We start from the raw sequence: 22568 nt of genomic DNA, 5'->3' as shown, positions 1-22568 counted from the left end.
TATAGTAAGTTTAAGAAAAAAACATTAATATTTGTGAAAATCATACTTTGTAAAACTGCCATGCAAGCTCATTCAAAATAATATACAACCGGACACAATATTCCCCTAAGAGTCATGCAATTACTCTACAATATGTCAATGTTCTACCTTCAAATAAATGGTAATTATAATAGTATCATCCTTGAAACTATTTTAGCCTGCAAATTCATAAGTAATAGAAGTAGAATACTACTTTTTTAGATACAGTAAACGAACTAGTTTTCTTAAATGATTTATTAAGTTGACATTAGATAGATATGGCTATTATTTCTAGGTCCAATACATATAAATCTTAGGCTTTCAAGTATTTGACTTTGAGCATTCCTGATTCCTTTATACAGTGCTGTTTTCATTTTTTATCTATGCCACTTTTACTAATAGAAAAAAGTAACAAATATTTCATATATCTTCCTTAAGGTGGTACCCAACGCTTTGACTAAAATTAATTTGGGTCGTTTAGTTTTCATAAAACTTTGACAAAATATTTATTTTCACCCTTTGAAAAAAATATAAAAATTTCAAAAAAATTTATCTAATCAGTTTCTCGGTTAGATATATAGCAATTTGACAAACACTAGTTTTGATCATCGAGAAGCTTAATATTTCCTTAACAATACAATGTGATTAAAACGTTTAGCTGATTTTACAGAGTTATCTCCCTGTTGTGTTAGGTACCACTTTAATATGAATACATCAACAATGTCAGAAAAAATATCAAAAATTGAATTGTTCCATAACTGGCTAGGAAAGGCTTGACTTGAAAAAATGTGTTGGTTTACAGTATATTAAATATAACCTATAAGTATCTTAACCTACCTTATATTTACTAGATGATTTGTCAGTCTAGCAGCAGAATCTTTACTCTCACCATCATTGGTTGTGTAACGAAGAGCTAAAACAAAAAAAGCAAAAAATATTATCATTCAGTATCAAATTCACATTTTTAAAATTACTAAACCCTTAACAATTTTAACTCAAATAGTGCTGTTTGACACTATATTATGAATAATTCAAATCATTGATAGCTTATCATCTAAACGTATATAATATGTAATATGTTGACATAACTACTATGAAATATGATATATTCTTGCTACATTGGTTGTTTTGGGGGTTGGAAGGCACTTTTATTAAAATTTGATTAGCTATTTTAGACAGATAGCCTTTTACAATTTATTAACAAAATAAAATAATCAACATAAATTTTATGCATGCATTGCAAAACGCTACAAGGCAGCACTCACACCCGCAAAGTGGAAAGGGATTAATATAAGTTGTAAAACTTGTTTCCCAATCCACTATAAATAAATATGTTTAAACTAAATGAAAGATGCCTTCCAACCAAACCCCCTTACATTTTTTTTAGGAAATTGCCCTGCCTTTGAATCCCCCCCCCCCAAAAAAAAATAAAAAAATAAAACTAAAATAATCATCATAATTATCTCTAATATGTAATAATCAGGGAATTCTATAACCATCTTTTTCTCTAAAAGGAGTGTGATAAATTTCTATGTAAATATAGCAACAGAATAACAATGGTTCCAAAGTGAATCCAATGCCAAGGGGAAAACAAGATAAAATCAAAGGGAGATAATCTAATTATCTTTTTTTGAGTAGTTTTATTAAGGCCAATTAAAATTAATTCGTCCCGCCCCAATTTTTTTTATTTTCAAAAAATTACGATTTCCGGATTTTGTTCATTTCCGTTTCCGGTAACCGTTAAAAATTTCGTTTCCGTCAGAACTTCCTGTTTCAAACTTCGGTTTTCGTATTTCTTCGAGTAATTTAAAACGATTCTGCAGCTCTATGTTAAAAATCACCTACCGAGAATAGAGATTGATTACGAGAAGGGTATAAAATAATCGGTTTACAAGTAATACGCTGTGTCCAAGAACGCAAATCGCGGCATGACACAAATTTCTGTGGTTAGAAAACCGTTGATTTTTTATTGATAAAATGACTTTGTGGCAGAAATTTTGGACTGTGAATTATATCCAAAGAGAAAGAACTTGGAACACATTGGTACAAAAACATAACTGGATTAAAAGAATTGACACAAGCACTAACTTGTTAGATTTATGACAGTATAATGAGTTCAAAAAGTCGGCAAAATACACTTAGGTTTACCCATGGCTATTGTTTTTTTGTTGCCAAACAGCAAACACCTTCTGTCCCAGTATCCTCAATAGAGTCATTAAACAACTTCTTCTTTTTTGTTAAGTTCGTGTTTTACATCTTAATCATATTTGCATCTACAAGAAGAATCTTAAAAACACCAACCCTATTATTTTCAAAACTGTTTGAGTTTTAATTTTGTTCTGTACTCATAATTCTTTTATTGCATACCAATGCATATTTGTTTCATTTTATGGAGACAAAAAAACATAGCTTAGAAAGACAAATAAATTTGGTGAAGGTAGTCGAACTGAAGAGAGCATTTCTCTATGTTTTTGCTGTCTACTAAAAATAGGTTTCTAAAGCAGCAATTGCATTTGGAACAGTGGTTGCCAATCAGAGGTATTTATTTACCTTTGAAAAATTATATACGATTCCTTATACATCTATATACATGATATATTAAAGCTTATTATTACACTTGCATATATGAAGAACAAGTCACAAGAGGGTTTCATAAGAAATAAAAATTGAAATATAAAATCCTCCCACCCGCCCCATTTTTTTCAAAAATTTGGATGAAAATCTACTAATTAATTTTAGTTGGCCTAATAGAATAAATGTCTATTTTTCTTATCCCTAGCCAATAAAACTTTCTTGGACCAGTTGATAGCCATGTAAGGTTTCCTTGTTCTCACTACTTCAAAATTGAGTTAAGGCATCATCCATTTTTTTGTTTTCTTTGATTTTGCTTTTTGACATAAAAAAAATAATTCTACTGCTGTATCTCACATGATACAATATTTATCTACTCTATGCATTGGTACATTATATATTTCTTATTTGAACTTAATTTATGTATAAAGGCAGTAATCAGTGTACCTATTCTGAGAAATAAGCTCATATTTTATCAGCAAAACTCACCCATTGAATAAATATTATCAAATACTTGATGCATTCTTATAATTTCATAATAGAGTTCATCATAGCTGTTTGGGTTTGGCAGAAAAGTGTCTCCATAAGTGATGAAGGTGTTAAATATATTCATTATCTGTAATCAAACAAAACATTAATTACTAAACAATAACTATACTTTGAACAAAATTTAAGACTGTCAAAAAAGAATATACCGTAAAAATACAGCTGGAAGCTAACTGTCCAGTAAGCTATGTCAGACAAGTTATATCATGAAATAAGGTGAAAAAAGAAAATAAACTTTGGAATGAGTCTTTTTTTCTCATTATTAAAAGCTGTACAGTTACATATTATTACTAAAATCCACTTTATATTCACTCTAGTGGATAGTTGTCTCATTAACAACCATACCACATCTTCTTATTTTTATACTGTGTGTTTTCTCTTGAACTGTTTCCCATTTGGTCTACCAGGGCTTTTAAAAGATAGCTAAATTGAATTAAAACGTTTCTAGAAACCATCAATTTTGCTGATTTTTACCCATTTCAACTAACAAACCTGTCGAAAGATAAGCAAATATTATAGTTATTAAACTTAATAAGCTTACTTATTTGTGATTATTCTATAATCAACAATTATTTCACACCTAAATATATTGATAAAAGTCAAGCTCGAGTTATCATCTTTCAACCTTTTGTATCAATTAGACAGACGAATAAACGGACGAGAAAGGACTCTCTTCTCCCACAGATTTCTTAACCCTTTCGCCGATGAGTCCCGGTTTACCGGGATTCACGCTTCAGACTGCTGACGATGAGTCCCGTTTTACCGGGATCGGAATACATCTTTTTTATTTCCCGCTCAAAACAGTGCAAACATGAGTAATCTTTCTTTGATGGATACCCGGATGAAAGTGTAAACATGGCGGTTCCGTTTGTTGAAAACCGTGTCAAAATCAGACGAAATTTACGGAATTTACGAGAATTTGAAATGAGGGAACATTTTTGGGGAAAGAATATGGAAAAATTAAGCTAAACTAGTATACGTTTTTGACATAAAATGTCGTTTTATGTACAAAACACTTGGAATGGACATCGTTCAGTGTGAGGAATTTGTACAGCCTCACAAATTTTTTCAAAATTTTGCCGTTTTGGGTTTAAAAAATTACGATTTGGGGTCAAAGAGCAGAAATTTGAGAATTTCACTTCAATAATGCCGAAAAATTGAAAATTAGAATATTTTATGAGGAAAAAATTATCAAAACATAAAAAAAACTGTGAACATGGTGTTAGTGAATGAAATAAATACACAAATAACTACAAACAAATTTTTCATTGACATATATTATGAAGATCTCCCATTTGAGTAAAAGTAGCCAGGGAAGCCATCGTCTCAGAGTAGCTTCTGTCTGGGCAGCAATCGGTGAAAGGGTTAATGATAACAAATAGTGTGGAGTTAATTGTGCGGTGGTATAAATTATCAATTATGTTCAAACTTATTTACCTTTGAACTAAGATGGAATATATTGTTCTGTCTCTTCACCAGACTGCCTTCATTTGATAGAATGAACTTCAGTAAGTTAATCAAAGCTGTAAAATCAAAGACAAATATTCAAATTTGACTGCATAGATAGTATATTAGTGTCCAGGAACAATTATCAGGGTTTTCCTTTACTTTTATTGTAACCACTAATTGCTTGTTAATATAAATCTTTAGTTTTCAAATGATGTTCTTAGAAAGAGAATAGTATATTTGATAAATGTTGTCTTTCCAAATTCTACTTCTTATCATTATATATTTCAAAGAAAACAAACAACATACATAAGATCTACCTTAAAAAAAATGAATAAGTTGAACAAACAACAACCCTGGCTCAAGGCCATGTAATTGAGAGTAATGTACTTATCCTTGTCCAATCCAATTGTTATACTTTTATTTCCTGATTGTCATGTGTAGTTTTGTATATTGTGAATGCATATTTTTGTGTGCAAGCCTGACCTTTTCTACACAGATGATCTTCTTTAAAAATAAAAATATACAAAAAACAGTTTAAATAAACATCACATTTGACAAATTGGAAGGTTTCCTCCAACAAAACATAATATTATCAATACCATAGCAGTAAACAAAATATCTTACCAGTCCATAACTCTTTCCATGGATACTGAATTCTGACTCTACATTTCTTCTGGTAACACAGTACCCTGTGAGTGATTCCTAAACATTTTCTGTTAATAAAAAAACATACAGATCAATCATACTGCACAATTCTATACTAAACCTAAGGTCAAATTGACACTAAATGGATCTAACAAATTTTACCTGACTGCTTAAACAATATTTGCTTTTTTTTTTACTGATTTTAAATGCAAGTGATGAGTCTTCTTTTCATTTATTTTCTATTCTAATATGAAAGTATATAAATATTTTTTTTTAAGCTCTTGAATTGACATGTATAAATTTATCTAGGATACATAAAAGAGATGCAGGCCTTTGTCAGGGACTTCTCTATGTGACATTAGAGCTAATTTGACAATATGACCTTCTTAAAATTGTCCTCTAGGTTTTAAAGAATGTTTCATATTGACTGAAAGTGGATTACTCAAAGTCCAGTGGCAAACATCTAATGCTTCTTCAAGAAAAGGAAAAAACAGTCCCTTTGTTACTTACAGATATAATTCTAATGGAAAAGTTTTCATCATGTGACTCATTATAAATTCAACCATTAAATCTGAAATGTAAAAATGAAAATATCATACTATATTTCATTAAAAGGGGAACGATGGAGATAACAGATGTCCAAAGCAGGTCCCTGTCTAGTAATTCTTGTCATTTGCTCCCAAAAAAAATTTTATGTTTGGTTGTGGTTGCAAAATTGTTGATAAAGATTTTTATTGAAAGTTGTCAACTAAAATATACACAATGAAATTAATTTTCATAACTTGTTATTTTATATAGAGTGGGGCGCTCATATTCGCCGTGGACACAATTTCGCCGTTTCATGATTTTGAGGTGTAAAAACTTCAAAGGATGGTTGAAATTGAAGAAATATGCCGGTAAATTATATTTTTATAACAAGTATGATTATTTTTGAAAATGAGACCAAATTTCGGCACTAACCTCAAAGGACCGAAAAACTTACAACGATTTTCAGTCAATTTCCTGAATGAAAAAACGATTTCAAAGAAGTATTTCTTTAGTAATTCTTTGACTGATTGCCCTAAATTTCAGTTGGGCCATATGCCAAAAGTTACCCCTTTCAAATGTCTGCTATTCATCTATAATGAAATTTATTTGATAAATATTGTTTAAAGCTGCAGTTATTTGGTTTTAAATAGATGTGATACAACGGCAAATATGTGTCCCCTGTTGACAAAACATCAGGAAATTTCAAACACCCTTTAATCCAACATTTCAAATGATTTTTCTCAAAACAAACACGTTTTAAAGCTAAGAATATTTTGCATTTGAAGTTATCTTCATATAGAAATATCAGTATACTTCAAAAACATAAAGACCTGAACATAAACTGAAGAAAACATGGAAAGATATGGCGAAAATGAGCACCCCACTCTACCATGGATTCATTATTTTAGTGTATACCAATCTTTGTTGATTTGAGAAATTTGTGTAGATATTGATCTTATGGTTTTGGCAAAGTCTGCATACAAGCCTATATTTAAAATTTGTCCTTTTTTAACATTGAAATGTGTGGTTCAGTATACCAACAAAATTATACATCTGATAATTTGTATTATATTTGAATAAAAATGAATCCACAGTTTATATCTAAGATATCTACATATCCATCAAATACTTATTTTTGTAACATTCACAGAGAATTTTGCTTTGACTAATTGAGAAATATAAATTTGATTAAATAAGGGAGGTAATTCATTTGATTTAATTTCAAATTAAAAAAAAAATTAAGTATGACGACTGGTTTGGTTGGACCGCATTTCCATTTTTATTTTCTGAAATTTTTTAATGAATGCTTTCTCTTCTGATGTCATTCAAAAAATAATACCATGTAGTTTTCTTTTTTTTACACATAATTGTAACAAAGAAAAATAAAGAACTTTCCACAAACTGCAGTTACAAACAATGTCAAGGACTGATTCATTTTACTTCTTTTCATTATTGGAACAAAGCTATAAAGATTAAGACATGTGGCATAATTGCCAACAAGACCAACAATAGAACAAGGAACATGGACGTAAAATTATTTTAGAAATAATTTAAAGATTATATTGATTTAAGTTAAGAACAAGAATGTGTCCATAGTACACAGATGCCCCACTCGCACTGTCATTTTTCATGTTCAGTGGACCGTGAAATTGGGGTCAAAACTTTAATTTGGCATTTAAATTAGAAAGATTATATCATAGGGAACATGTGTACTAAGTTTCAAGTTGATTGGACTTCAACTTCATCAAAAAATACCATGACCAAAAACTTTTACCTGAACTTTACTATCATTTTCTATGTTCAGTTTAGTTTGTTTTTCTCGTTTGAATTGTTTTACACTGTCTTATCGGGGCCTTTTATAGCTGATTATGCCATATGTGCTTTGCTCATTGTTGAAGGCCATACAGTGACCTATAATTGTTAATGTCTGTGTCATTTTGGTCTCTTGTGGATAGTTGTCTCATTGGCAAACATACCACATCTTCTTTTTTATATTGAATAATCTATTGGCAATGCAATACATTTAAAATATCAATGAATGTCAATGTTTTAAGGAACAGACACAATGAACCTAATGTAAACTAACCTAAGACTGCACATACTAATGGTCTTGATGAAATATCTTTCTCTACTTTCATTTTCCTGTGTCTCATGGGCTAAAAGGAAATTAAATCATATAAAGCTATTCAACATTATAAAAATAATTTTAAAACAAACTAGTGATTCTTTAAATATCTTTCCAAATCATTTTGTGTGTGTTTCTATATCATTAATAAATTTACAAACTTTTGTGTGTGAATGATATACTTTTATGCCAAAAGTTGTATCCTTGTTTTTTTTAGAAATAGTCACTTTGATTATCTAGATTTATTGATACAAATGATAGTTTAACTATATTATATTTATTATATCAACTATAATTTAGGAGCTTTAAATCAGTCTGCTGGTTTTCTTTTTTGAGTTGTTTCACATTATGTCATACAAGGGTCTATAAATTCAGAAATTATTGCTATGTTTTTATTATTGGGAAAAATGCTTTATGAGTTATAATTGCAATACTTTAAAAATTGCATTTTGAAAAATGTTTTATGAACTAAACAAGATTTTTCTTAATATTGCAAAAATTAAAATAGCATTTTAGTCTCAAATAACAAAATTGCAATAATAAAAGCATGCAATATAAATTCTGAATTTAGAGTATACAGTGTGCATTTTGCTCATTGTTAGTGGCCCAACAGGAACCTATAGTTGTTTATAACATCACCATCCTGTGGTCTCCAGTCAAAAAATGTCTCATTGAATAGACAGTCATACCACATCTATTTATTTTTATATAATGAGGAAAAATGCACTTAGCAAACCTATCCCAAGTCAGGAGCCTCTGGAGTTTGTTAGTCTTGTAACGTAACGGTACCCAAATTGCACCAAGTACCCAAATTGGACCTATTTAGCAAAACTAGCAGCAAAAATCTTACAAGATTTCATAGAGACTAAACAATTTGTATTTTTATGATTTGATTCTAAGCACATCTTTCAACATAGGTAAAACTATTTAGATATGCACAAAACGTTCACAGTATTTATCAACAGATGAAGTATTTACTGAAAAAGCAAAATGTACTGAAACGTCGCCATGCGACGTCATCAAAACGTCATCTTTTTAAAATGAGCAAATACAATATGTTACAAGTATCCATTTAAAAAATAATGAAGAGTAGGCATGGACTAATATCCAATTATTCAAAATATTTGAAGAAATTAAACAAAAGCTTTGTTATTAGACTTTTGACGATGTGAATTTAAGCATGGATGCAATTTGGGTACTTCTCATTTCAGAATCATTGATGGTTTGGAGGTCAGTTTAGACCAATTTTTCTATGATACCATATGGAATGAAAATCAAATTGGTGTACCTTTATAATAAAGAAGGATACCGCTACAAAATAAACACGGAATGGACATTTTTGTCTTTATCATAAATAAACGTAGATGAAAAAACTGTCAAAATAGGTGCAATTTGAGTACCGTCACGTTATGTTTTTTAATTTTGGTTCATTTATATGTTTTGGAGTTTAGTATGATGTCTATTTTCACTAAACTAGTACACATTTTTATGTAGAGGACTGATAAGGACCACCTCTGGGAGCAGGATTTTCTCACTGCATTGAAGAACAATTAAAGGCCTTCGGCTGTTGTCTGCTCTTTGGTCGGGTTTTTGTCTCTTTGATATATTCCCCATTCCCATTCTCAATTTTACATGTGTACAGAAAACTATTATAAACCATTAAATAACATACCATTCTGTGTAAAGGAACTCTAAAGTTCATATTGATGTCATGCATCAGTGAATTAGCATACTGATCCTAAAAAGCAATATAGCAAGTTTAATAGTTTGGTATTACATACAGTCTGTGTATGCTGTCATAGAAATAATTGTGGTGAATGGGGAAGTTTGAAGATACTTAACTACCAGAACATGCAATAAATAATTGGTTCCTGGATGATTTTACTTAAGAAATCCTGAATAAGATCTTAAAATTTTGACAAATATATTCCTTAATTTAAGCATTAATCTTTGCGCAGTTTCAAATGTTGACCTCACTTTTTAACATATAAATGATTGTCAACTTTTCATTTACATCATACATGGTAAATTCATAATAAAATAAACATATATTTTGGTATTTTATATATATTAGACCAAAGTTTATTTTCTATTATGATTTTGAACTTTACAATAACTTACCTCAGATATACAAGTTAAAATGATTAAACATAATTTGGCATTGTTGTGTTGTGTTTCATCTGCAATGAGAAAAAAATCAAATAATAAGATCATGACACAAGCAATTCAAGCGACATTACTATTTACTATATATTATTTTGAGTCATTCCATTTGACTTAATGTTACAGATATAAATTGGAAATAATTTTTGTATTTGCCTTTGGTTCCAATTGAACAGATGGGTACTACAAGTAGAATCGTTTGAGAAGTGCAATAACTGTGAAAATAACCAAATACAAGTAATATCACTTATAATGTAAGTTAAGAGTTTGAGGTAAAATAACTGGCACAGAGCCTCCATCATGAACTTTGGAATGATTCAGTCTGAGTAAATTTATTGGTGGCAAAAAATCTATGTAAGGTAAATAACATTTTGAAATTAACTAATTTTTGCTCCTCAAGAATATTTTGTGTTTGTTTTTGATGGCTTAGTTTTTTATTCTGTTATGCATCTAATACTCAATATTCATGATAAGCTCAAAGTCTGATGGTCTAGACACCACTGGCATATAGTGTTTTGATGCTAAGGGTAACTTTCAGGAGGAAGCATTCAAAATACCATATATAAAACCTGGAGGAAAACATACTCAGGCAATTTAAAGAGTGCTATTAACATCTGTAAGGCCACAATTAAAAATATTTCAGTTTGCCCAAACCCGACCCATGATGACTGGGTGTGGGTAGGTAGGTAGGCAAATTCTTTTTTTTTTTTTTTTTTTCCGAATTTGCATGAAAATATTAAAAGATCTTAAAACAGTATATCTTTTTTTTCTCTGTCAAACCTTTGTAGAGACAACCAATAGCCATGAATTTAAAACCTCTATAAATAAATTAGTCTACTATATGATTTGTTTCCTGAGATGTTTATAACCCTGACAATTGCTAACTGTGTGAAAGGGCTGTTGGATTTGTGAAGTGATTTTCAACAGTTCCATCAACACGATGTTTGTGTAAAAAAAATTTAAGCTGATTATGTAATGATTAAATTAGTTTGCAGTTTTTAAATCCTATTTCTATTAAAATAGATTAAATGTCCTAAAATATTTATATGAATTATTATCTACCATCCTTAGTTTGTGTCTTTTTTATGTTTTGAAAACAAATTTATATTTTACATTATCACACAGGTAAACTAATTTGGCTATAAATATATCAAAGCATGTTCTGTAGAATCTCCAACCTAAAAACGTATTTATATAATTTTATTTCTTTAAATAATCAAGTTTAAATTTTTGAAAATAATCATTATTGATAAAATGAAATTGCATAAAGTTAACGTTTTCTGAAGACTTTATTTTTAGGTCATGGTTCTAGGGGCTTCCTCACAAATTGTATAAAAATCCAATATGGCGTCCATAACATGTTTTTACTTTTGCACATGTGAAAAAATATTTCTGACAAAAGTCAAATTTCTCTTGTCAAAAGGGATTTATATTTATATTGCAATAAATTATTCAGAAGGAGTTACATTCAGTTAAGATTATATTTCTGATTCTGTGAGCAATTATAGTTTTATCAAATTCTCCCAAACAGCAACGTACTGACTGTCTAATGAGACTTGTAAATTTGAAGTATTTGAATAAAAGGACATCTAATTTACATGATAAAGGAAGATTATAATCAAAGACAACAATTTATCAAGAAATAATTCCTTTTTATTCAGTAAAAACAAAATCTTCTTGCAAGATTGTAAATTCGCAACTTCCGGATCCATTTCCTGTCAGAATAACATTGAAAATATTCGATTGCACATGGTTTTGAACAAATCTACCTGAATATTCTTATCAGATATTCGATAACACGATGAAATTAACATTGAGCATATAGGTAAGGGTTTGGTAGTGAAAACAACTACAGCGTAAAAAAACTATGCCACTTCACATGTTTCACTTCTTTACGTTCGTTAAATCAGAAGATAAATACAGAGAACATCGAATATCGATTAACTGCGTCTCTTATACGCTTTCTTTTAATCTTATTCACAATTACTTTCAAACGCAAAGACGACAAACATTAACTTTTGTACGATGACGGAGCGGACCCAAAAAAAATCCGAAAAAAAAAATTCTTCCAAAAAACGTCAAAAAAAGAATTTGAGTCGGCGGGTTTATTTTGGGTCGGTCGCGTTTGGGCAAACATACAATCTTTTTATTTTGGCCTAACATATTGTGGAATGTATTGCCAGCCAGTAAGTTGAAAAGCTTTTTAATTGTTGACCAGTTCTGATATCACTGAAATTCAAATAAAATGAAGTCTAAATAAGTAATTCTGACCTTTGGTATCTTGGAGGACTACAGAACTATATTCCAGGAATGTTACCAGTAAATTTGTGGGCTGACATGTTGGTTCTAACAAAGCAGGATCTGTTTTGGGCACTATAAAGATAAAAAGATATTGAATAATAAGGTAAAAGTTAAAAAACGAAACAAAGTAAAATAATATATTAAGCATTTTTGTATACATCTTAAAACTGTCTCCTTACCTACAAAAATCTGTATTTTTAAACTTTATTGATGTAAACCTAATTAAAATTTTAACTCAAAATTAAAAAGAATACAGAATTTATCCCAAGTTTTTAGATTCATTGAACACTCAGAAATCCTATACAAACATTATGATGAATATATCTAACCAATCACATTTTGGTGAACATTTTTGGAAAATACTATCAAGAATGCTTAAGATTCTGAAAGGTAAAATACCTTGAAAGTTCAGGAAACATGTAAATTTCCTATTCTTAAAATTCTTGATAAAGAACTTTCTGAATGACAGAATTCTTGATTAAAATTTATATAACACCTACCTTGATTGAGTAAAGGATTTCCAGGTGAGAGTACAGGTGAAGATGGGGGTGTGGCAGGTGTCGATGGGGTATGAGTCTGAAAGAGGAAAACAATAGATAAATAGTACAGCAATATTTCCACCTCTTTTATGTTAAATAGTTAAGGATAATCATATGCTGCAACAGAACTGTTATTCTTTTTTAAATGTGTTTTTCAACCTACAATGTTGCTCAGTATGCTCAAATGTCATTGAAATCATTGCCCAAAAGGCTAGGATAACAAAATAAAATTCTTGAACTCATCTGATAGCTGATAGGTATATCATTTGAAGAATTAAATTTTATGACTGCTTTTTTGTTTCCTGAAATCATCGGATATAAACAAATGATATAGATTTTTATAGCATTTACTTTGAATTTAAACTACGGTATATTTGTGGGAATGACATGAATGGCCCTGTTTGCAACAACTTGCAACTCAATATGAGGAGGTGTTTAGAATTTTTTTCTGTATAACCGATATTTTCACGAAATTTCAAAGTAAAAAACCTGCAATGATGGACAAGGGTAATACTATTTAGAGGTGACCTCCATAAAAATCCACATCAATGGTTGGTAACATCTGACTTTTCACATTATAATTTACAAAGGACGTCAGAATGTTCTAAAAATAAGTAATGTAATCAGTTCATGAAAACTGAAATCAAATATTGTCTGATCTATAATTAACTTACATGAGTAAGAGCTGTAATGAAATTTCTATTGAGATGGATAGCTTCATACAATGCCAATAATATAGAATCATTTGACCTGCAATAAATACAATAAACTATAGACAATCTGTTCAGCATTTTTCTTATAAGATATTTCATATATATCTCGATATATGTTTAAACTTAAATTAAATATGTGTGAAAAATATTGACCAACAGGAAATAAACATTGTACCCTTACTGTAAGGTATTACTTGATTTATTTCACTTGACTGGGCGGAGTCAAAACGGTTCACGCAACATTGACCAGTCCATCTACTGATAGGTGTTTTGGGATAAACTCATCAATGAAGAGTCCAGTTATGGTCATTGTTAATTCAGTTGGTGACACTGATAGGTGATTAGAAATAAATGATAATTATAAAGGTAATCGTCCTTATCTCACACCAGGGTTGGCAAAGTATTACCCGCCCGGGAAAACCCAGGCGGGAATTCCCGGGTTTTCCCAGGCTGGGCAATATTCCCAGAAATGGGTAATACTGGGTAATACTGGGCAATAAGACTTTTTAAGCTTATATTAACACAAAATAGTAAAGTCTTGTTGTAGTTTCATAGTATTATAGCTAAATTTATACATTTTATACAGATAACCATTGAGAGTCATGTTTTTAGAAGATTGAAAATTCAATTTCATTCTTTTCTCCACTACTTCTATGTAGGCAGAATATAAAATATGAATATTTTAGGATTATTAATACCTTGTTAATTTCCATGTATTGTTTCAACTATCCAAACTTTAAAAAAAAAAATGCATTTTATAGCAGTGTTTATGTGAATTATAAATTTAAATGTCTATGCAATCATATTGCTAAATAAACACCCTACAGGGTCAAGTCATTAACCCTTATAGAAAAAAAAGGCTGAATATTGTTATATAAACATATCAATGTCCTAATCTGAATAATTACTTATTAATTAGTGATGTACATATAAATTATGCAAAAGTAATTTTTCTTACATTTTCTTGTTAATTCTTAATGTAATATACAGTTGAAAAATGAATTCTTTGAATTTATGATAACAGTTTGACCAATCTATACGAGAGGGTGATCTAATAGACTTTCAGAAGAGAATTATTGATAAAGGCCTTTTCCATTAATATTTGTTTAATGTGTGCCTACATGTTTACTTGTCTCATAGTTGCAAGAATAGTACTTTTTCAAATGTATAAAATAAAATTGAGAAAGGAAATGGGGAATGTGTCAAAAGTATTATCACTCTCAAACAAGTAAACTAGTTTATAAATCAAAATGTGTTTAAAAATATCTTAAATGTATTACAATTGAGTTTGATCACTGAATCCTCTTTAAAATTCAGGCCAGTATTTTATATTACCCAGTATTGCCCAGTATTACCCATTAAAACCCAGTAAAACCCGGGTTTTCCCAGTATTTCCCACTGGGCTGGGCAATACTCATAATACCCGGGTTTTTGCCAACCCTGTCTCACACATCTTCAAATAGACTGTCCTAATACAAATTAAAAGGTAAGCTCCGCCCGACCAGTTGAAATAACATTGGTAATATATATATCCACCGTATTTGTAATTTGAGTACTTAGGTTCCCACATACTCTTGTTCTTTTAATAAAGATTCAACAGCATCCTTCTTTTACACATAACTTAATTCCTTCAAAATAAAAAACAACAACAACTATATTTTTCATCAAGAAATCCTGAAACCCAATTCTTTTTGTCTTACCTAACTGCAGCAATTTGCTTTTCATCTGCTACAAACATGTTGCCAACCTAAAATAAATATTTTAAAATATAAATATATTTTACCATAATTGTGTACTGTAACAAGTGTACCTTAAATACAATTTGTTTGCATATGGTTAATTCTATTCAATTTATTCAATCCAGTTAAGAAAATAGTTTGCATGGAAATACATAATAGCCGAAGTGACTAATTGTAGACTCAGCTATAAACATTTTCCAATTGGATTTTGAGAGTGTTTTAAACTTTATTGTTTAAAAGAACTGCAGAAGTTTGTAATGTTTCCTTGGTTATTCAGATGGGGACATGCCTTCTGCGTAACAAGTTAGAAGGAGACATGTCTCATGCAGTCACATGATTACCCTATTCATCATAATGTATAAACCAGGAAGGCCATTACGAATCAACAATTGTTTGAAAATGTAATCTATACTTAGCATATATCTTACTGAAATAGGTGGAGAATAGACTAACAATTAGCTAAAAACTTTAAAAAAATATGTTTCAACTTTAGGAAATTATATTTTCCTATAAAATAGAGATATTTTAAAGTAATTAATACAATTAATTTTGAGGTTTTAATTTTAAAATTCAATTTATTCCTTTATTTGAAAATAAATCAAAGGGAGATAATTAATGTTAACAAGTTGATTGTGTATATAATGTAGAACAAATATCAAACATATTATCTATTTTCAGAGATAATGGAAATGTTCAACATTTTTAGTACTGGTTTCCAATTTTTTTTATATGAAAAAAACCTACTTAAACAAGATTTAAATTAAATATGTTTTGTGGTGTTGTTATTGCTATAAATAGCACATATAGGTCAAAATTAAACTGCTAGCTAGTAGTATTTAAAAAAACAAACATGATCAGTGGTGGATCTAGAAATTGTCATAAGTGGGGGCCCACTGGCTGCCTAAGAGAAGGCCCACTCCTGTCACACTTCAGTGTATTTAATCAACCAATTTTTTTTTCTCAAAAGGGGGGTTATTATTAAAAACTAATCTTCCCTGATATTGAACATTTTCTTTCAAGCAATTGGTAATTTCAATTTTTATCATTTATATTGTAATAACAAATGATAAAATAGCAGTAAACATTTGTAGCTGTATTGAAGCTTTATTTGAAACTAAGTAGAAAAGAATATGTAAGCATACTAACTGTTCACAGAGAAAAATAAAATTATATACCAACCATTGAGGCTAATGCTGAAAACCATCCTCCTTGTGGCTCTATGTTCCTTACAGCATAACTCCTACAGAAATAACAATAATCACTTGAGACTTAAGTTTTTGTTAACATTCCATCTGTCCAATCTAAGTTCACACTCTACTAATTCCCTTCAATCAGCCACTGATATCAGTGATTTTTCAGATCATGTATTGATGAACATTTTTGATTTGTAGTTTCTGATTATCTAATATACTTTATGAGATGATGCACAAAATTCAAATCAAAGAGCTGAAAGCTCTGAAGAAAAATGACGCCACTGTCTCTAATATTGGGATAGTTTTTATGCAAGTCTTGATTTTCACATACCGTAATTAGTTTAACAATGCAACATGTCTCGTAGGCATATAATTGGTATTCGTATATGTGTGTGTGTGTGTGAAGTGAAGGTGACACCTGGCTGTTTTTTAAGACAAATGAATAGGTCAAGACTACCTGAATTGTACAAATAAATACCGTAGAAAGGCTTGTATATTTCTCACTGGTACATAGTCTGAATCCGGGTCTGTTCGCGCCCACTCATGTTCGCCCCTTTCACTTTCACACCCTACATGTTCGCACCCAATCTTAATTGGTTTTGTGTTTAATAACTCTGTAAGCAAGTGTTTTCTTATAAGTATAATTGTTGTCATTGTCTCAAAATAAAGTGAGACAGCATTTTTTTTTGTGTTGAATAAATCTTAATCATGTTTTAGAAAGCGTATTGTTAAAAATTATAATAATCCTTTCTAAATAAAGTGGTATTTTGTCAACGTTTTATTTTGTGTTGAATAACTCTTAATCATGTTATGGTTAGTGTATTGCTATAACTTTGTTTCATTGACTTCTTTCAAAACGAAGTGAGATTCTGACTATGTTTTTTTCTGTGTGTTGAATAGATTTTATCATGTTTTGGTTATAATAGTGGATTGCTATATTTTGGTTCCTATATTTTATTGTTTCGTTGTTTCAGATCAAAGGGACCAAGCTGTTAAAAACAATTATCTTTTGTGTTTTTCCTTTAAAATCTTCAATGTTTTACTCATACCAAGCTATAAATACATTCAGTATTTACACCAAAGCAATTTAAAACAACAATCATGATTTTCCAATTATTCAACTTGAATTTGAATTAAAATTGGGCGCGAATGAGTAGAGTGCAAACGGACCTTGGGTGCGAACGTGCGAACATGTAGGGTGCGAAAGTGTATTGGGCGCGAACAGACCTGATACCACATAGTCTGAACCCCCTTCTCCCACAAAATATTAAGTAAATAATCTTTTTGTTACTGTTATCAAAGGTCTAATGAAACTCAGGTAATTTCTAGTCAAACCGGCACCTGGTTAAATTGGCACGCCACCTGGACAAATCAGCACCTGATATAGTCAATTCGTCACCCATGTTAAATATAAATTTTAACAGTATTTTAAGCAAAAAGAGTAAAAATAAGTAAGGGGTTGCCAGAATTTTTTTCAGTATTTAAGCAAAAAGAGTTAAATACTAACTTTCACATTTTTGGGTCTTCATGTACATTTTGTATATATTTATTTTTCTCAACTTAATGACTTTTTTGGTGTATTTTTAATGATATATATATGAGTAGTCAAAATAATTATTACGTCTGGCAAGGCTTTTTAAATTTTATTCTGGGACACCTTTCTATGACCGCAAGGCTATGTTAATTTTTTTCTGGGACGCCTTCCTACGAACTTCGTAGGAAGACATCACAGAAAAAAAATAAAATAGCCTTGACAGACGTCTTAAATATTTGGACCAATACATGAGATATTGGATATTTTTATGCATTATTTAAACCAGTTGAGCATTTTACAGGATTGTTTGTTTAATGCTTTTTAAACTTTACTGAAGAAAAAAAAACACCTTAAATTTGCTTATTATTTGGCATGAAAGTTTGATTTATTGAAAGGGACTCATAGTTTTTCATTTTATTTTAATAATTGTCTAATTGTTAAAACAACAGCTTGGGTAAGGGCTTCGTTGTTTACCTTTATACACAACAACATAATTTCACTTTGGTTTCGTTGTTTACCTAAATACACAACAACATATTCACTATGTACTTGGTAACGGTTATTAATTAATTGAATAGAAAATATTATAACAAATATTATTGGATGCCGCATTGACGTCAAATAGGTGCCGATTTGACTAGATGCCAATTTAACAAGGTGCCGACTTGACTTGTACGTTTCAATTCCTCTGCGATCGTTTGCGGTATTTTCTTGAGAAAAACCTATTTTCCATCATCAAAGAGAAGAAGAAACTGCTTGAAAATGATTCTGGAACGCTTCATGATTGTTAAAATAAGTTAAATTCACTCAAAAAACAATTTTAATACTTGCGATGTTTAAACAGGAAGTTTCAAAAGCACGTGTAAAAGAAGAAATTAACCGGTGAGAGTGGAAATCCGTACATAACAGATATCACTATAGTACGACTTTGAAAGCAAAACAGTTCCATCCTTTTGTAAAACAGTCTTTAATATACCTATCACATTAATGTTTGAAGGGTCTTAAGCTTATTCAAACCATAAAAGTCGGTAATTGAAACACCAAAACGGAATGAACAATAACCGATTACGTTTTGTAGTTTACAAATTCTAAACTGGTTCCCGTCAAACTACAACACTTTGTTCGAGTGTAAAGGAATACAAGCAGAAACCAGTTAGTTTGTAAACTGGTTCCTGGCTGATTACTACACAATGACCTCTCATGCATAATGATAACACAAGCAAATTCCAGTTTGTAATGAAAATAGTAAATACGAAACCAAGCGCGGTAGGCAGAGAAATTTAATGAAGTTCAGGTCGCCAGTAATGGAACAATGACTGCGTCATTTTCCAAAAATGCATGAATTGTAAAATAGTTCAGTACTGGTCATAATGGGCTGATGTTGGAAGTGAAATACTTAGGTGTCTAAACCAATTTTCAATGCAAAATAATCGTCTTTAATAACTTTTAGCATCACAAAAGATTAAAATATCTGATTGAAAAGATTTGAAAAACTTAAAGATTACACTCATAAAATAGTTATAGTTAGTTATGTGATCTTTCCTCTAGCTCTTAATTGTTGTTTAAAATTTATGTTCTTCTAAACTCATACGAATAGATCTCAAATCACTGAGTCAATTATTGAATTGGCAAATAGTCTCTACCAGAATTAAATGGCCTCACAACAGTTCACCTCAGGTTTTTTTTTATTTTAAATACTTTTTGTGAATTCAAAAGACAAAGATGCATTTCTTTATCTCTAAATTACACTTTTTAAAATGAATTTTTTTTCAGTTATTTGAATGTCATTTCGTCTACTGGATAATGGGAAAGGATTTGTAAAGGCTTTGCCTTTAATCCAATCATATTGTGTTTATGTATATATGATGTTTGAACTATGAAAATTATTTGAATGAATTGAATGTGAGTGTAATAAGGGGAAAGAACCCATTGCAAATCTATAACAATGAGTATATGTCTTGTAATATCAAAATCAATATACCAAATAATGGCAAAGAATAATTCAAAACTCTCAACAAAGTCAATATCAATCAATCAATATATCATCAAATAATTCTAGTCATTTAAATGTTTAAATTTACCTGGTATTTATAAACAAGTATGACCTTGTAAGCCGACATTTTGAAATAAAAAATCCTTTTTTATCGTTTACCTAATGATTCTTGATGATTGATAACAAAAAAGTTTTGTCATTTACCAAATAATAGTATTTCCCCATCAATTCTATGCAATTGGATATTTTATGATAATACAGCTTACATTGAATTGTCATATAGTAACATCCAATGCTTCGGGCTCCTTGTTTTTTCCCTTCAATACAGGATAAAATATTTTGCCCCATAACACCTATTTTTCTTTTCATATAAGACTTCAATAGATCATTTACCACAATTTAAGCAGATCCTAGATTTCTTAATCTTTAATTTGAGGCCCAAATAATACCAATGCGATGTATAAGGTAGCAATAAACAGTTAGGAAAAAATATCAAAATTTGCTCTCATAAATTTTACCATCCCCTTTTCATTGCTTTCTTGCAATATTAAGCTGACTATTTATGTCATTGTTCATATGTATGTAATCAGAATCTTCCATAGAAAAATGGTATAATATAGTTTCTTTTGGGTGTATCCATGGCAACAATCTGCATTTATTTGCTATAAAATATTGCAAAAAGGGGGGAAAAGATGTCACATATTTCCCAAAAATTTGGCTAAAAGTAGAATTTCAATGGCTTGAAGTAATACCTTTTCTGAAGCTGTTTACATATATATCTTTCAGTTAATCCAATGAAAATCATATGTCTTTCGTTTCATTTGTTTGTAATTTGCGTCAAAAACTTCGTGTAGAAAAAAAGTGTTTTGTAAACATTACATTAATTTCTGGACCGATGACTGGTCTAGCTATGAAAATACGGAGAATCAAACAGAAAATAGCCAATAAAACATGTAATAAATAATCTTGATGATCTTATAAACCATCTTTGATTGCTAAATTAGTACTCAGCTGTCTAAAAATGAATTTTATTTTACAATAACTTTCATATTTGAAAAATCCACCGGGCCAAAATGCGAAACTAAACTCCTAACTGTGTATTGCTATCTAAGGTAAAAGTCCAGGTCAGCGTTTTCCCCGTCTGTTTTTAAAAATTAAATACTGTAAATTCAGAAATTATTGCATGCATTTTACAGTATCTCAAAAAAGATTAAGCTCCATATAAACCTATCAATATTTTTATCCTTAATTGTTCCTGCATTAGTGCATTTCTGACTTATAGTATCAATTTTAAATTCTAGATTTTTTTAATTTCACCTAAGTACATCCTTAATACATAATAAGCAGATTAATGTATTATGAAAGCCAATGCGACTTCTATCCATCAAAGTTCAAATGGCATGGATTTAATCAACTTTAGGTCATCATGCAGCTTCCTACAAAGATTAAAGGTGCAGGGCCAAATAACCTCAATGGAAATGTGAAAGGGAAATACTTATCAAAATGCATACTAAATGCAATTGACTTATCATCAGCTTTAAACAAACCTAAACACAAACTTTAACTTGTAAACATGTAAAGGTTTCAAAGTCAATGAACCATATGATAAGGGTGTGGGGTCATATAATCTCCATGGAAATAATTTGTTCAACTTGAACTGATCTAATGACAAATATATACATGTATATTTGATATAGGGTGTCCTAAAAAATATAGGGTTAGTTACCATACATGGTTAGCTACCATATGGGGTTAGTAAGGGGTTACTTCCCTCTCAAAACAAAAAAGATGGTACAACCCTTTATAAAAACAACACAGTGTTGAGGAAAATCTGAAAGGTCTCAACAGACGAAGAAATCCATGATGAAAGATTGAAATAAATTCATAAAACATAATTCAAGCTAACAAGTTGTTATTGTTGGAATTAAGGAAAAAAGAAATCTGATACATGTAACGAACTATTGAATTAAATCATAAAACAAATTTAAAGCTAAAAAGTTGTTATTGTGAGCATTTGCTTTCTGTATAAATAAATGTAAGTAGGATCTTATTACCAAGTATTGCAGACTTTAAAATCAATTTGATAGGTCGCCAGACTTGGGGTAATTGTAATTGTAATCGTTAATCAGCTGTAATTGATTACAATTCTTCAAGTAATCAGTGTAATCATTAATCAGCCAAAAATCTGATTACATGTAATTTAATTTAATCAATTACTCTTCAAAATACCCTGTAATCATGATTACTTTTTGATTACATTCTGATTACAATGAAAAAATTCTAAAATTGTGTTTTTGGTCATTAAATGAACCTCTTTGTTATTCATATTTGATAAATTTTTAACACACTAAAATGGTTTGGTTACTTTAAGCATGTCTACTTCAGTAAAAAATAAACTGTTACAGTATTGAAAAGTCATCATTAGCCTAAGCAGAGACATATAATACAATTATATACCTTTTATCTTGGTAAAAGATATTGTACATGCAAATATATTCATCGTTTTATAAT

General features: G+C 30.0%; 1 protein-coding gene across 1 annotated transcript in view; it reads right to left on the bottom strand.

Moving 5' to 3' along the window:
• Window positions 1-22568, bottom strand: part of LOC139520440 (armadillo-like helical domain-containing protein 3) — a 41377-nt gene that overhangs the window by 4526 nt on the left and 14283 nt on the right. The window contains exons 12-24 of the mRNA XM_071313044.1: window positions 16517-16577; window positions 15299-15345; window positions 13560-13635; window positions 12847-12922; window positions 12317-12418; window positions 10004-10062; window positions 9555-9620; window positions 7844-7913; window positions 5740-5800; window positions 5209-5297; window positions 4573-4658; window positions 3079-3205; window positions 856-931 (exon numbers count right to left, since the gene is read on the bottom strand). Coding sequence (XP_071169145.1) covers window positions 856-931; window positions 3079-3205; window positions 4573-4658; window positions 5209-5297; window positions 5740-5800; window positions 7844-7913; window positions 9555-9620; window positions 10004-10062; window positions 12317-12418; window positions 12847-12922; window positions 13560-13635; window positions 15299-15345; window positions 16517-16577 — 996 coding nt within the window. The remainder of the gene's footprint in view (window positions 1-855; window positions 932-3078; window positions 3206-4572; window positions 4659-5208; window positions 5298-5739; window positions 5801-7843; window positions 7914-9554; window positions 9621-10003; window positions 10063-12316; window positions 12419-12846; window positions 12923-13559; window positions 13636-15298; window positions 15346-16516; window positions 16578-22568) is intronic.

Source organism: Mytilus edulis, chromosome 4 (genome assembly GCF_963676685.1).
Source record: "Mytilus edulis chromosome 4, xbMytEdul2.2, whole genome shotgun sequence".
Classification (NCBI taxonomy): domain Eukaryota; kingdom Metazoa; phylum Mollusca; class Bivalvia; order Mytilida; family Mytilidae; genus Mytilus; species Mytilus edulis.
The sequence above is the reverse complement of the archived record's forward strand: the minus strand, read 5'-3'. Positions and strand labels throughout refer to the sequence as shown.